The following is a 12,019-nucleotide window of genomic DNA, read 5'->3' on the forward strand; positions in this document are numbered from 1 at the left end:
CCTCTAGTTATAATATATAAATGAATCAATTTAACACACTATACAGCATAAACGTACGGAATGTTAGATTTCGATTATATGTCAATTTTTTTAAACAAAAGCTTGAAGGAATTATTAGAATGAGAAAGTAAACTTTTTTATGTTAGAAGGGTTAGGTATTTATCAGAGAAAAAAAACAAGTAAACAATTTAAAACAGAAAAATCAGCAGGGTGGGGGGGGGTTGGGGGGGGTTCAGAGGGGATAGATGAGTATGAAGTTTGGACCAAATATCCATAAAATGTTGTCTCCTTACACATTTGGGGGTAGGGAGCTAGAAAGTGTATTGAGCAATCAGGAATTTTTCTAGCACTGAAAGTAATAAAATTTGAAAACTGATAAAAAAAATCAGGGACCACAATCAGAATAATTCTGAAACAATTCCAGGTGAACGTGACTTCCCAAGCAACTTTAAATACATCAACCTGAGCTACTCAAGAGGGTGACCAGATCTTTGCTGCAGAAAGCCCAGTTGTAGCTCTCCCACTGTGGGGCAGGTGCTCCCTGGGAGAGTCAGCGAGGTGATGATGAGGGCCCCTCACAGCCAGTTACACATAGCATATTCTACTGGAACGTACAATATGATTTCAGAGCAAAAGGTGTCATATACATACATGTCAGAAACATGGACACTCAGATAAATAACTATAAAAGGATAATTCTGGGTTATAAATAGGAATCTTAAGGCTATTTCATGGATATTCTGGACAATAATACCAGATTCATGAATTATAGTAATCCTCCAGCTTGTAAGAAGTGATTTAGGGAGAAAGGTCCAAGATTTCAGCATAGGAAGACCCTGAACTGACACTTTCCCATGAACACTCCGAATATACACCTACATGAAGAGCATTTCCTCCTAAAAAACATCTGAGGGTTGACTGAACAGCTTCTGCACAACAAATGAGAGAAAGAGACTGCGTAGAGAAGGTTGAGAAACTGCGAGAAATCTCCAGACTCTGTGGAAACTCTTTGGGACTTGAGGTACCTGTGAGTGCCAATGTTTACGTTCTCTTGCACTGACAGCATGGGCAAGAATTTAATTCAAGTGCTGTAGCTCACCTGGAAGGCCACCACAGCATGCCCTAGGCCACTCACCCCACCCCCACCCCAGGCTCAGACAGACAAACTACCATGGCAATGCTGCAGCCATATGCCACTAGCTGCTCCAAACCCAGCCATCCAGCCTACTAGGGTGCCCACGGAGCTGGGCACACTGGGAAAATTGGTCATGTTTGCCTCAACTGTGCTAGCCTGCATGCCAGCGAACCCCTGGTACTTCATACAACCACTTCAGTTCCAGCCAGGCTGCCGAAGCCACCCAGCACACACAGACTACACAAAGATCATTCCAGCACAAAGCCACTCCATCAAGTTCAGGAGAGGTGGGTGTTTCATCTAATTCTTAGAAATAAACAAAGAAAGTAAAACAAATGAGGGGATACAAAAGACTCAGAGTCAAAGCAAATTAATCTAATACACAGAAACAAAGAGACAGGAAATATAGGCAGAAAAAGGAACAGGTCCCAAATGAAAGAATAGAAGAAACCTCCAGAAAAAGAGCTATACAAGAAACATACAACCTTCAATGAATGAGACAGGAAGAAGCATAAAAACTGAACATATCCGTTACAAGCAAGAAAATTGAAATACTAATTTAAAAAAAAAAACCTCCCAACAAACAAAAGTTCAGGACCAGATAATTTCACAAGTAAATTCTACTGAACATTTAATTCTACCAAACAATTAATACCTATCCTTCTCAAAAAGATATTGAAAAGGAAATAACACTCACAAATTCATTCTATGAAAGCAGTCAGCAGTACCCTGATAGCAAAACCAAAGACAATACCAAAAAAAAATCACAAGCCAATATCTCTGATAAAAATAGATGTGAATATTTTCAACAAAATATTAGCAAACTGAATTCAACAATATGGTAAAGGATTATACATCATGCTCAAGTGGAATGTATTCTAGCAATCCAAGGTTGGTTCTATATCCACACACAAAAATAATGTGATAGACAACATCAACAAAACCAAGGATAAAAATCATATGATCATCTTAATAGATACAGACAAAAGTATTTGACAAATCCAACATACATTCATGATAAAACTCTCACAAAGTGGGTACAGAGAGAACATACATCAACATGATAAAGACCATATATGACCAATAAAACCCACAGCTAATATCGTATTTAATGGTGAAAATGTAAAAGCTTTTCTTCTACGATAAAAAAAACAACAACACACACAGTGATGCCCACTATTGCCACTTTTATTCAATATAGTATTGGAATTCCTAGCTACAACAATCACAGAAGAAATAGAAATAAAGGGCATTTATATTGGACATGAAGAAGTAAAACTGTCACCATTTGCAGATGACATGATACTGTATATAGAGGACGCTAAAGTTTCCACACAAAAACTGCTAGAACTGATAAGTGAATTAAGTAAAGTAGCAGGATACAAAATAAATATCCAGAAATCAGTCAACAAGTAAAAAGTGTTTTCAAGAAGGTAGAGAAAAGGGAACGCCTATACATGGAGTAAGTTTGTAAATTGGTGGAAAACAGTATGGAGGTTCCTCAAAAAATTAAAAATAGCATACAATCCAACAGTTCCACTTCTGGGTATTTATCAGAGGTAAACAAAACCACTAATTTGAAAAGATATATACCCCCCCATGTTCATTACTGCATTTACTATAATAACCAAGATATGGAAGCAACCTTGGTGTCCATCAATAGATAAATGGGTAAAATCGATGAGGTCTATGCACACCATGAAAAATTACTCACCAATATCAAAGGATTACCTCTTGCTAAATGCAACAACATGGAAGGACCTAGAGGGTATTATGTTAATTTAAATAATTCAGGCAGAAAAAGACAAATTCTATATGATTTTACTTATATGTATAATCTAAAAAAACAGACAAGCAAAAAAAACAGAAATAGACTTATAGATACAAATTATATTCTTACTAGTGGCCCAGTTCATGCGCATTGAAAGGAAATCAATTAGGAGACATATTTTAATGTTGCTATTCGCCCTTCCTCTATATTAGAAGTGCCAACCAAATTCACAATCAACAATGACATCTAGAAACACATTCGTGTGATTGGCACTAGCATATATTGCACATGCATGAGTCAACTTAGCCTTTTATATATATAGAATAAACTTGCTTAATTAGACCTGCTTTCTGGTGAAGCTAAAGTTTTTCCAGTCCAGTGAAGCACCCCAACTTCTCTTTCAGGTAATTGTCAGCAACAAAGCAGTAAATATCAACATGAATCAGGTTATTATTGTAGATCACACAGGGAGAACAAAGGGTAAAATTTTTACCTACAGCAGTGTTTGACTATATTCTGTGCAGTGAGAAAACCTGAAGTCATTTCCAAGTTTCACCATTTCTTACTTCTTTTCAGTCGGGTTAACTTTCTAAGCTTTCCAAATCTCTGTTTTCTGGCTAATGAAAAGAAAATAGGATGCCACCAAGTCTCCTACCTACCTACCCCAGGACTTCTGTGAAGATCAAATGAGATTAGACAAGTGTGAAATGTTTGCACCTGGCTATAAAGCAAGTCGTGTTCCTGGGCAGAAAAAACTTCAAGGAGGCTAGTCGCTAGGGAGAGGAAGCCGGGCATTGCTACATGACCTCATTACCCGTACATTTGGACACTTAGCATATAGACTTTTATATATATATAGATGATTGCCAAAGGGGGAGAGGTTGGTAATGGAGGAAAAGAGGAAGAGGAATAAGAGGTACAAACTTCTAGTTATAAAATAAATGAATCACAGGAATTTCATGTGCAGCATAAGGAATATTGTCAATAACACTTAACATAACTTTGTGCAGTGAGATGGTTACTAGATTTACCACATAGTAAAGTATATAAATGTCACATTACTACATTGCACACCTGACACAAATAAAATATAGTATGCCAACTACAATAAATTATTTTAATGATTTAGGGGGAAAGTTTGGGAGAATCTGACAAAAGTTAAGATGAGATATAAATTATTATAGAGATGATAAAAAAGATATAGAGTCATTCTAATCATAATGAACTTTTTCTTAGTATTCATAGTCAAAGAAATAAAGTACTAATGAATATACTACAATAATTCTCCAGAAAACCTGACAAGCATAAATGCAAGTAATTTAGTAGAACTATAATAAAGAAATAAAGGTGAATTAAGATACTGTTGTGTAGCCTCATTACAAGAATATATATTAATTAATAACATTATAAATGAAGAGTGTCTAAAAGCATTTCCTCTTCAATATTGTGTACTGGCTCTATTTCATTTCTTCCTTATACACACTCACACACACACATTTGCACAAGAATATGTAATAAGGGAATTCAAGCTCATCAATTGTATACTCCAAAGAACTGAGGAATTAGGTCTCCTCAAAACAGCCACTGATAAAAAGAAAATGCAGGTTCCTCAAGATTAAAAACAATTATCATTTGATCCAGCAATAGAACTGGATATATTCCAAAACAGTGACATTAGAATCATATTCATAACACTATTCACAAGAGTCAAAAGATAAAATGAACCCAAGGGCCATCTATATATATAAAAGTCTGATATGCAAAGTGTCCCCCTGGGAGTTTGACCTGGAGTTCGATTGCTCACTATGACGTGTGCTGACCACCAGGGGATGGCACAGAATGAAGGCAGGCCCCGGCTGGCAGCCAGAAGGAATGCCCCAGCCAACAGCTGAACGAGCCAGATCAACCCTGATCACCGGCAAGGTCTAGGGACCCTACCAATGCATGAATTTTGAGCACCAGGCCTCTAGTTGATAGATAAATCAATAAACAATCAATACACACAATGGTATATTATGTGTTATGTGCTGTGAGTCAGCTCTGACTCCTGAGGATCTTATGACTGAGTGATGTCCACAAAATCCTTGTTATAACAGCCCTCTCAACTCTTTTAGACTCATGCCTATGGCTTCTTTTATGGAGTCAATCCATCTCATATTTGATCATTCTCTTTCCTCCTACCTTCTATTTTTCCCAGCATTATCGTTTTCAATGAATCCTGCCTTCTCATGTGCCGGAAGCCGGTCCATCCTTGCTGCTTGACACAGTCGCTGCAGGAAAGAAACATCTGCACAGCATATGTTTCAAGGGACCTGGCGTATATAGCATACTGTTCTTAATATGTTTGCTCCCCTTAGCGCTGTGTGTTTTAACCAAGGTCACCTCTCCGAGAAAGGTTGTTTCCCCAGGTAGGAATTTTTCCCTGAAGTCAGGGAGGGGATGCCTCTCCTAGAAAGGTTGTTTCCCCAGGTAGGAATTTTTCCCTGAAGTCAGGGAGGGGATGAAACTCCTTAACTAAGTGCCAGGCGGGTAGTTAATCACTACAAACAATAATGCTTAAGCTACATAATCTTTACTCCCTGGAATGGAGATAAGAAATGCCCTAACCTTTGTAATAGAAATTGACAGGATTAAAATCAACTGGGATAAATACGGATGTAACAAGACAATAAACAGCAGAACCTCTCTGGAGATCCAGACCAGAACTTGGCTGGAGATCCTGGCTAGGCTGCTGATCAACTGAATGCTGTCTCCGTGTCCTTCCTTCTTCGCCGACTCCGTCCACACCTTTGGGGACCCCTGGACCTGCTGGGGTTGGACCCCGGCACTCATGATGTCCCTGAAAAATGAAAGTATCAGTTTAGTGATTTTTACCTCCTGCAATATTTCAGGATTAATTTGCTCTAGAACCTACTTGTCTTTCTGGTGGCTCAGGGTATCTGTAGATGAACATTACCAACCCTTAAAATTGAAGGAAATTCTAACACCTGCTATAACATGGATGAATCTTAAGGACATTTTGCTAAGTGAAATAGGCCACAGACAAAAACACAAATACTGCATGATTCCACATACGTAAGGGATTTAGACTAGTCAAATTCATAGAAACAGAAAGAAGAATGATAATTGTTAGGGACTGTTAAAATGGGAAGTGGAGAATTACAGTTTAAGAAATATACAGTATAAATTTGCAAGATGAAAAAGTTCTGGAGATGAATTATACAACAATAAGAATATATATACTACTGCACTGTACACTTAGAAATAGATAAGATGGTAAGTATATTATGTGTATTTTAACACAATTTAAAATAACAAGAACTACACTAATAATTCCTTATGATACTTAATTTTCCCTATGGCTGTTTGTATCAATCCCTTCAATAGTGTTCACTATGCTATTGTCTTTTGTAATGGAAAAAATTCTTCCTTCACAGGAAATGGAAGAGTTTGTCCAGAGCTCTGGAGAAAATGGTATCGTGGTGTTTTCCCTGGGGTCGATGGTGACTAACATGACCGAAGAAAGAGCCAATGTGATTGCATCAGCCCTTGCCCGGGTTCCTCAAAAGGTTAGATAAACTACCTTAGAGCAGAAAACTCATGAGTGTGTTAAACTCTGTAAAGGGTCTGATTAAGAAATTTCCACATGAAAGGTAAACTATTAGGATAGCTTCAATGATGTTAGATACCAATTTGAAAAAGAAAATACACATGTCAGGTGCTAAAGTAGTATAGAGGGTGTTTTTGATGGATAATAACTTTGGCATTAACATTCTGGTCACAAACAAGTATATTTTAAAAGTACAGTGTGAAGTTTGGTTTGATAATAGTATTATAGGGCAGGAACAGATATCACCAAATCCTATCCTGTCATTTGCTTCATTTCCTTGCAGGATTCCTAGAGTACTGAACACACTACCAATGTTCTCAGAATAGAGTTAAATTTTAACATTAACCAGGGAATGATAACAATCTGAAAGGCATCATACAGTTTAGACTTCCCAGGTAATCCAGGCCTCTCCTAATTTCCCTGGACTTTGGACTAGGTCTATTCAGTTGCAAGGTGATATTCAGAGAAGGGATGTCTAGGACTCACCAAGCTGCATCCAGGAACCTAAGCCAGAAACAATGATTTAGAGAAAGAGAAAAATTGGCCTGTAAAGCGTGAAGAGAACCTCCCTGGTGGGCTGGGCCCTGCTAAATTCTGAAGCAGGAAGACATAAAAGAAAGGGTGTAGGTGGGTCCAGCCCTCAAGGTGACCCTGTGTTTTATAAAATGTGGCCCTAAAACAACCCATCAGAATAATAACTTCTGATAGAGGAGGAGGAGGAGGAAGATGAGGAGATAAAAAAGAGTCAACCAGAAGCTAGTCTAGCATGGAACAGTTTCAGCTGCTCCTCCTTCTCCATAAATTATGGTAGTGAATTATCCTAATACATAAAATACACTTGAAGTCTCTGGATAATTGTGAACTACTTTTAGTTTCCTAACTAATGTAGCTTCTTCCTTATCACCTATGCAAAGTTGCTGAGAACTTAAAGTAACTTTAACACTCACATAGCAAAAAGATGTTAACCACTTATAAACTAGAATCCAGCTTACTGGTGGACTTATAAATTGCTTGGCTATTTATAATTAACTAGTGGCTTGGTGCACGAAATACATGCAACTGTGGGGTGGGGGTGTCCCTCAGCCTACCTGCACCTTCTAAATCTGGGACCCCTCGGGGGATGTCCAACTGCTGGTTTAGGCCTGATCCCACCTAATCCAGCAGTCGGACATCACTCTTGCAATCTGGGACTGCTGGCTCCTGACCGCTCACCTGCCTGCCTGCCTGATCTCCCCTAACCACTCTGCCTGCCAGCCTGCTCACCCCCAACTGCCCCCCACTGCCAGCCTGATCACCCAAACTGTGCCCCACTGCCGGCCTGATCACCCCCAACTGCCCTCCCCTCCTGGCCTGATTGTCCCTAAACGCCTCTGCCTCGGCCCCGCCACCATAACTTTGTCCAGAAGGTCTTCTGGAAGGTCTCCCGGTCTAATTAGCATACTACCCCTTTATCTATATATATATATATATATATATATATATATATATATATATATATATATATATATTTCAGAGAGGAGGGAGATGGGGAGAGAGAAACATCAATGATAGAGATCATGGATTGGCTGCCACCTGCACAACCCCTACTGGGGTTCAAGCCTGTAACCCGGGAATGTACACTTGGCCAGAATTGAACTCAGGACCCTGCAGTCTGCAGGCTGATGCTCTATCCACTGAACCAAACCAGCCAGGGCACCACCAGTCACTTTTAGAACGTTGTATTGCTTCTAGAAGAAACCCAGTGCCACCTTCCCCATCTAGCCGCCTGCCCCACCCAGCCATTGGCACTCTGCTGTTTCAGACATTTCATGGGAATGGGACCATACACAATGGGCGTTTTGTGACCAGCTGCCTCACTTGGGTGTATACCTCGGAGTGGCAGGTTGCAGGGTCCTATGTGAATGATATTAATCATTTGAGGAGCGGCTGCACCATTTCCATTCCGACAGCAGGGTGTGAGGGCTCAGATTTGTCCACATCCTCGCCAACACTTGCTATCATGTAACTTTTGGTTCTAGCCTCCAAGGTGACCTCGGGTCCCACCGAAGCATTGCTCTCTAGAGCAACAATCTATGCTTTTAATTCAGTTTTAAAAGTGGAAGTTGTTTGAAATGTCTGCACAAACATCCCTATTGGTAAGTTCTCGCTGCTCAGGATCCGCTGTGACACAGCTTGCAGGGGCTAAGTCTGTCCCAGGCCAACCTCACCCCCTGCTGCCTGGTCCTGTCTGGTACTGGGGAGGGCCCTGGGGAGGGCGCTGAGGGCACCAGCCAACCCTCTTCCGGGCTGGCACAGGCTGTGTTGGGCTGTGGGAGCCAAGGGAGGAAGAGCGAGGTTCAGGAGCAGCTTTGGGGCCTTGCCTGTAGCGGGGACTGTGCTGTTCCCCGCAGGCCTAACTGAGCGGTGCCCTGGGGGGCGGGGCCGGGGGGGGGGGCGCCTTCTCTGAAGGAAGCCTTGCGGGCCCAGGAGCTCCTGAGTGCCCGTCTGTGGGCTCCACTGCGCCCACCGTCCTGGCTTCTACACCTCCAAAGGCAAAGGTCCGATCAGCACAAATGAAAACTTTAGAGAGGTGACGTGGGCTCCACCTCAGAGTGGCTCAGACACGGTTCACGGTCCCACACGGGACTGCAGACACCAGTGGGTGTGGGCAGCGGCCACGTGGCCCCAGCATGGCCCTCGGGCAGGGCCTGGGTGCAGGGAGGAGCCGGAGCTTCTTTGGGAGAGAAAGTCCACGGGTCTGAAGGCTCCCTCTTCAAACACTGATCACTGGTCACGGTCTGGCCCACAACTCCCATCCACCAGGCCCTCCTCACGGAGTAAAGGGCGCCAGGCGAGGCCTCTTCTTGGCCGTCCCCATGGACCCGTTGGCTCTCCTGAGTCTGTGGGGGCCCATGTGGGGCTCCCCGCTGGGCAGTGCAGTCACAGCTGCAACTTTGAGGCCAGGCTCTGGGCTCGGAGCTGGGGTACCCAGTGTCGCAACCCCCTGATCTGCAGCCCCCCTATCCACACACCCCCAACCACAGCCCCCCTGATCTGCAACTCTCCCCAATCTGCAGTCCCCCCATCCACAGCCCTCCTGATCTGCAGCCCCTGTGAAGTAACTCTGGGCTCATTGTGAATGCGTCCTTATTCCAGGACCAAGGGTGTGCTGGTGCTCCGGGGCTGGCGTGGCTGGGAGCCTGTGGCTGCTCTGGTCCCTGCTGTTTGGTCTTCCCCTTACAGCATCCAGGTTAATTTGCATATTTCTCTATTATATATATATATATATATAGATTAACCATATAAATCAGTGCTGTCAGTGAACTGTATAATGTTTTGAAATATTAAGTCAGATGAATTAAATTCACCATCATCATCATATTTGACCTTTTCAACAGGCAAACTATTATTTATAAAGTGCCAATGGCTTTTCTTTTCTACATTTTAAGAAAATTTTCAATCTTAGCTAGAGTGGTAACACAGGATTTGGGTAAAAATTACCACTTGGAAGTGGTGATTAATAAGTAGAAAACTAAAAGAAGCTAAACATACTCATTAAGTAGACATTATTTATTATTGTTAATAAACATATATCAGAATGATTTAATTCTCATAAATAGCTGATTGCATTGATTTTGTAAAGCAAATGATGTAAAACTCTAAGATAATTTATGTAATTAGTGAATATAAGTAAACCACTTCCCTGTCATTCAAAAAGAAATAAACAGGTTAACTTTAAATCTAGATGAAGAGAGCTAGGATAACAAATAATTAAAATAAATGTGTAGACTATTTATTTACTGTGTTTTAAACTACAATTATATGACTACCTAAAAATTTTTATATGCATGAATTGGTCATTGATAATCTCATTTGTCTAACCCCAAAGTGTGAAACATCGTGATTGCACTCATACCTGACTGAATATAAAAATAAGTAACCCACAATATGAGTATGTATGCCTCTTAGAGCAGTGTTTTATTGGTTCTCATTATCAACATGTCTTGTCCTCATTCCCTTATCTGTATTATGTCAGGGGTTTAACTAGATGTCTCTTAACCTATTTAGAATTCTCTGCAGTTTGACTCAAGTAATATATAACCTTCTTCGCCCTAACAGGTTATATGGAGATATGATGGCAAAAAACCAGATACCTTAGGGCCAAACACCCGGCTCTATAAATGGATCCCCCAGAATGACCTTCTTGGTAAGGTTCTGGAAAACCCTGGAATCAGAATCAAGTCAACCAGAATGATAAACAGTTCACTAGGATAAAAGTGTATTGAACATTTCTTCCTGAAAACCTCAAAAATAAAAATGAACTTCCCTATATTTATTTCCTAGTCCTAGGGGGAAAGGATAAACTGTAACAGTTGACATTTTATCTTACATAGTCACATTCCTTATGGCCACAAACAAAAGATCTTTAGTTCACGTGTAATTCCTCTCAGAAAGAATAGCTCAATTATCACTCTGCCTCCTAATTCTCTTCTTACACCAATGGTTTAATCCGCCATAAGGGTGTTCAGGTCCCCCTGAAAAATATCAGCTCCTCTTTTACTACCAGTAACTCTCCATTATCCATTGGTGAAAAAATTAATAGCACTTTCTGAAGTAAAAACATATTTCATTATAATGTGTAGATTTTCCTTCCTTTGATTCTGGTGCCACCATCATCCCATTGCTTGCTGCCTTGACATCTGCATATCACACTCTGACTTCTCTATTTTATTAAGAGAATATATTTCAACATGCACCACCACTTTTTTCTTTTTTTTTAGCATACACTTTTTAAAATCCCGAATATTCTCTTTTCATTTGTCCACTGGCAACTTGTATTCATTTCAAGTCAAAAGAAACACACTAATCTTCTATGTAAGCCTTCACTGTCCCTCCAGGAGACTTATGTTTCTCTTCCTATGAGATCTGAAAAACATTTTAATACAGTCTGAAGTGCAGACCAATCTGTTACTAAATATACTGTCTCTGTCTGTGCCTTTATTGCCCAACTCTCATTTTATTTCCAAGACTTATAATTCATAATTTGCTGAAATTCACCCAATCATAGGTCATCCAAAAACCAAAGCCTTTGTAACTCATGGTGGAACCAATGGCATCTATGAGGCAATCTACCATGGGATCCCTATGGTGGGCCTTCCTATGTTTGCGGATCAACCTGATAACATTGCTCACATGAAGACCAAGGGAGCAGCTATCAGATTGGACTTCAACACTATTTCAAGTACAGATTTTCTCAATGCATTGAAGACTGTCATTAATGACCCTTCGTAAGTATCACATATTTTTTATAGATGGTATTTATACATAGATTAGTTTGTCAATACTGCATCTTAATTTCATCCCAATTTTAAGAGGCTAATTTTGACATTATTAACATGAGTTAACCCATCCTAATATACTTTTATTTTCGACCACACATTTACTTCAAAGTTGCATTTTAATCTCAGGTATTTAATGGAGAGCCATCTAATGCAACAATTTTCTCCTCCAATAATATAAAGTT

At 40.4% G+C, this 12,019-nt stretch overlaps 1 protein-coding gene across 8 annotated transcripts in view; it reads left to right on the forward strand.

Annotated features, from left to right (window-relative positions):
- Nucleotides 1–12,019, forward strand: part of LOC132218448 (UDP-glucuronosyltransferase 2B31-like) — a 104,906-nt gene that overhangs the window by 41,840 nt on the left and 51,047 nt on the right. For 2 of the 8 annotated variants that reach the window (XM_059669695.1, XM_059669687.1), the window contains exons 3-5: nucleotides 6,344–6,475; nucleotides 10,615–10,702; nucleotides 11,564–11,783. The exons of 1 other annotated variant lie outside the window; for it this stretch is intronic. In XM_059669695.1, coding sequence (XP_059525678.1) covers nucleotides 6,344–6,475; nucleotides 10,615–10,702; nucleotides 11,564–11,783 — 440 coding nt within the window. Of the gene's footprint in view, nucleotides 1–6,343; nucleotides 6,476–9,651; nucleotides 9,746–10,614; nucleotides 10,703–11,563; nucleotides 11,784–12,019 lie in introns of those variants that run through there. 5 more of the 8 variants (XR_009449205.1, XR_009449207.1, XM_059669705.1 and 2 more) reach the window with 5 other exon arrangements.

Source organism: Myotis daubentonii, chromosome 1, assembly GCF_963259705.1.
Source record: "Myotis daubentonii chromosome 1, mMyoDau2.1, whole genome shotgun sequence".
Lineage (NCBI taxonomy): Eukaryota > Metazoa > Chordata > Mammalia > Chiroptera > Vespertilionidae > Myotis > Myotis daubentonii.